Source organism: Palaemon carinicauda, chromosome 22, assembly GCF_036898095.1.
Source record: "Palaemon carinicauda isolate YSFRI2023 chromosome 22, ASM3689809v2, whole genome shotgun sequence".
Classification (NCBI taxonomy): Eukaryota; Metazoa; Arthropoda; class Malacostraca; order Decapoda; family Palaemonidae; genus Palaemon; species Palaemon carinicauda.
Window position 1 is genome coordinate 70,015,073 of NC_090746.1, and position 5,000 is coordinate 70,020,072.

A 5,000-nucleotide genomic window follows, 5' to 3' on the forward strand; every position below is an offset into this window, starting at 1 on the left:
TTAGGAGTTGTTGTTGTAGATTATAGCCAACAGTTCTCGTTGGCACGGGCCATTCCCTTGGTCGGCCCGTAGTGCGATTTAGGAACTCCATTTGCTTCCTTTTATATGGGCAGGTCACGTTTTTGATGAATTTGGGCAGTTCACATGTTCAATGGTTAGGTGCGGGGCTCTGGGACGCTGGTCATGCGGTAGACCTCACTCTCCACCTGGGTAGGCGACATATGGCGGTAGACCTCACACTATAGTAGCACCGAATCACCTTTGCCAAGCAATGATAGTTGCTAATGCTTTATAGTTACAGGAACAATGGATTTTCATGTCGCTAACGTGTACACCTTACGTATATATATATATATATATATATATATATATATATATATATATATATATATATATATATATATATATATTATATATATATAATGATGGAGGGAAGTACTTGATGCACATAGAAACTTCATACAAGTTACATAAATAAATATCCGTTTGTAACCACGTGTATATGCGTTTTACCATTATCTGTATGAGATCTTCGGAAAGGCTCTTGAAATACAAGCTAAGGGATATGAGGAATCAGTTGTCTTTGGTATTTCCGTTTCGATAATTCTCTACCTGAGATAATCCGGCCTTGGTGAGTCAAGGTTGTAACATTGTCTTAGGTCAGAAAGGATTATGAACCACACCTTTATTTCTTGTTTATTTGATTCGTCATTGTAGCTTTTACTCTTCTCTATTTAATTTACTTTCTTATTTCTTAAGATAAGGACTTGCACATCCTATTTTACAAATACCTCGTACTTTCTCTCTCTCTCTCTCTCTCTCTCTCTCTCTCTCTCTCTCTCTCTCTCTCTCTCTCTCGACGTTTCTAGGACCAAGGAGATTTCTAATTGCCGACCTTGCACTTGGTGTGGCCAAGGGTGTGACCACCTCTCACCACCAGCCCAAAATTACCACGTGGTCTTTTGTTTACAAATGAGGAATGTATGACCATACATACTGAATACATGTAATATTATATATCATAATTTTTTTACGTGGTTTATAATAGACAGTATATTTAGTATGAATGTTTTTTTTTTTTTTGGGGGGGGGGGAACTTTGTACATATTTCCGATTTTTGTAAAAAAGAATTATAATAATAATCATGTTCCTTTTTTTCATAGGAATAAATTTACAAATCATACAGAGTCGAACGTAAAGAAAATATTGTAGTTTGGTCATTTTTTTCGGTCAAAGTGGTCCAAATATAATTTCTTAATTTTCAATAAAGATTTCATTCATCTTATAGGTGTAAATCATACAGGTCTAATAATTTTGCGTTACTTATTCTAATAATAATAATAATAATAATAATAATAATAATAGTAATGTTTTTAACACAATAACATGCGAAGAAACATATTCATTATTTGTAATGAAAATATACAAAATTCATATTGCAGGATTCATAAAAGAATTAAGTATATTTCTTTTTGTAATCCTTTTTTGTATGGTAAGCTTCAAAGCACTCAGGATGCATTGCAGGTTGCCTGGTACAAGTTTTACAGCAATATTTGGTTTCTTTCCTTCCACCAGGTCCACGTCTATCACTGCACACAATGCATTCGACGGAGTGTTTCCTGTCTTGTTTGGCTATTATATGTAATTTTCCATTCAACCTATTCTCATCAACAGATGTGCTTCTTCCATTTTGAACCGCATTTCTTACGTTTCCTGCCAATTCTTTCACCAATTCTTTCCGGAACTGAAGATGAGATAATACCTTCAACCCTTTTGATTTCATATGAATACGATGGAGAATGAAACTATTCACTATGGCTACTTCCAAAAGGAAAAAGTAAACTTTTCTCCACCATTTCAATGATTTTTGTAGGAAGCAGTATGATGATATGTAATGATCTGCACGATCCACTCCTCCCATGTTAGAAGTATATTCAGAGACCATCACTGGTTTTTCAATAACTTGTTCTAAATTCCCTTTCATAACACGGCGATGTTGGGTGGTTCTTGTGGTATGGTATGTAGAGCACATAATGACGTCCCTCTTATCTTTCCAAGACAAAATATGGCATCGCTTGTTTTTCACATACAACCTTACTGTTCCTACCGATGATCTTTTTCTTTTCTTCACTTGAGGGGGAAGGCCTTTCCTATTCGTATTTATCGTTCCAGTGATGTGAATTTTTTTCTCCAGAAGTTCCGCAGCTAGAGATAAGTTTGTATAAAGACGACCCGTATAAACATGGTATCCAGTTTCTCTTGTGGCACGCGTAACGATGTCTACTAGTGTCAATACAATGCGAGTGGTGAAGAGATGACCAGCATAACCAAGGCACTCGATAGTAGCTTTGCCGTAATACGGAATCAAACCTAGAATATATTCCGTCAGTGCATCGGCAATATCATATATTCTGATGCCCCATTTTGTAGGTTTTTTGCTGTCGTACATTTTGAATGCGGTCCTGCCCTTGAATGGCACTGTGGACTCGTCGGCGCTTAGATGGCATCCAGGATGATAATAACATAAGAACCGTTCAGATAAATAGTCATGAACTTTTTTTTACCTTTGACCTCCGAGATGCCATGAAGCCACTGCCAGGGGGTGCTGGAGGAGACACATGAAGACCCCAGAATATCTGGAACCACCTATCTCTCCTAAAGATTTGCCGAAAAAACGAACTTTCGTCCACCCATTGCTTGGAAAAGAAGTCCCTTGATCTCTTATTTCTGTGTAAAGCCATATTAATTATTGTTCCATGAAAGGCCATCATTTCCTCCACGCTTATTTTTTGCCAGTTTTGCCATGTAGAATATTGTTGCAGAGGCCTTTTCCTACTTATCAGTTCCTCTGTGTAGCGATTCGTTTCAACTGCAATTGTTTGGAAAAGTTCCCGTGTAAAAAAGCATGAAAAATTGCAAAGGAGTGTTGATAGTTTGATCAGGACAGTTGAATTTTGCTCTTCCTTTGAAAGTACTGTAAATCTGGGTAATTCATGCCACTCTTCATCAAACTCTTCCCAGTTATTTTCATCGGCCCAATTTTCGTCATTTGTGTCCTCGTCTTCTTCAGGGGGCATTACCATATCGTCGGTGTATTCGTCCTCGTCTTCGACAGGAGATTCCGCTTCCAGGTCTTCATTCACGATGATAAAAGAATTGTTTTCATCAGATGTGGAAGGAGCGGCAGACGGTTCATCGTTTTCACTTGAATCATCTTCCGATTCAGAAGTCAGTCCTAAAAAGTATTCTAAGATTTCCTCTTCGTTTTCAAGAAACTTCCGGTGTCGGAGAGACATGATTAACTCAGCAAATGCATTCGTTACTAATCAATTACAACTCGCCGAAACAAGAAGTCTACCCTGTGTATGGTGATCTGAGTGTTGTTGTTGTTGGGGTATTAAAGCCAACACTTGTTGTTGGCACGGGCCTTTCCCTTGGTTGGCCCGTAGGTGATCGATCTGAGTGTTTGGGTACCTGGGTTTATAGGGGTATGGTATAGGATTAGCGGCTTATAGCGACCGAGAGGATTGTCAACCCTGAATAACGCGAAACAAACAGCAAATTTGGCTGGTTTCCTCACGTTTTTGCGCCGAATAACATCGCGATATCTGCTGTTCATTTAGCCAGTTTTTCTAAGAAGAAAATTGACACATAAAACACGTTTTTTGTTCACAAAAATAAAATTTCTTGAAAGATATAAAACCAAGTGTTATTCTGGGATTCTTACAAGAAAGAAACATTATTAGTTTGCCTCCTAAAGCAATTATAATACGGCTGGGAGCCGGGCTTCGGTCGGAACCTACCATTCGGGAAAGCCGGCTGAGAGCCGGGCTTCGAGCGCCAAGGGTTAAAGCACTTTGTGTTTAAATTCTATGCATTATGGCAATAATTGTCAATTAAGTGAGAATGAACAAATTGATGTAACTTATTTAAAAAGAAGAAACAATAAACTGCTGGTTCGAACTCTCTGAAAACAGAAGCTTGTCTGGTAATATTGAACAGTACTGTCTATCACCTACAGAAGTGTACCAACACCGTTAAAAGTAAGTGGTAATAGAGAGGGTTAAAACGACAAGCCTTGAGACGTTACACTCCATCCTGAAACTCACCTAAACGCTATTAACTTTTATACACGTATTCAGCTAGCGCTGACAGAGAATAGTAAATTTTTATGGCTTCATAAAAATATCTGCGTCGAATACACTGGCACCTTGGCAAATTTCTTAAGAATGACTTTTATTCAACTCTGTTCCAACATTGTATCCATTTGTATGTCTTTGGGAATCAGAATATACAAGACAATATCACCTAAAATTTGGCAAAAAGAACTCTGTACTAATGCATAAACAATAAAACTCTGAAACTGAATATCAAAAGTTGATGTGTAATGGTTGTGCTAAAAGAAAAACTAAATATATTCATTATTAAAGAGCGTAGATACATAAATAAATTACCAAAGATTAAAAAAATGGGGAAATATTAAAAAAAAAAATCATTGGTTATCAGGCACGAAAGAAAAATTGTTATTAAACATTTAAAAAAAAAAAATAACGATCATCTTAAAGAACTTTATGGGAAAAAAAATCCGAAGGAAAAGTGACACCCGGCCAAAAATTTATATATATATATATATATATATATATATATATATATATATATATATATATATACACAGTATATATATATATATATATATATATAAATTAGACCGTTGTTACAGAATTAAATTACTAAAGGAAAAAACTGAAAAAAAAAATTCTTGGTTACTAAGCAGATAAGAAATACAATTAGTAAGAATTGCAAAAATAACGATTAGCTTGAAGAACTTTATATTTAAAATAAAAAGCGTACGAAAGAATGAAAAAAAAAAACTACCCCTCCCCCCCCCTCAAAAATAGAGTAAACAAAATTTAAAGGACGCCAGAACTGGATGAAGTATATAAATAAACAAAGTAAACAAATAAAGAAAAATCTTGGTGTAATCTATCACGCCCACTATC

At 36.1% G+C, this 5,000-nt stretch overlaps 1 protein-coding gene across 1 annotated transcript; it reads right to left on the bottom strand.

Moving 5' to 3' along the window:
- Window positions 1-1,456: 1,456 nt before the first annotated feature.
- LOC137615934 (piggyBac transposable element-derived protein 4-like) lies at window positions 1,457-2,449 on the bottom strand. Its single transcript, XM_068345619.1, has one exon. The coding sequence runs from the start codon at window positions 2,447-2,449 to the stop codon at window positions 1,457-1,459; it is 993 nt and encodes a 330-aa protein (XP_068201720.1).
- Window positions 2,450-5,000: the final 2,551 nt, after the last annotated feature.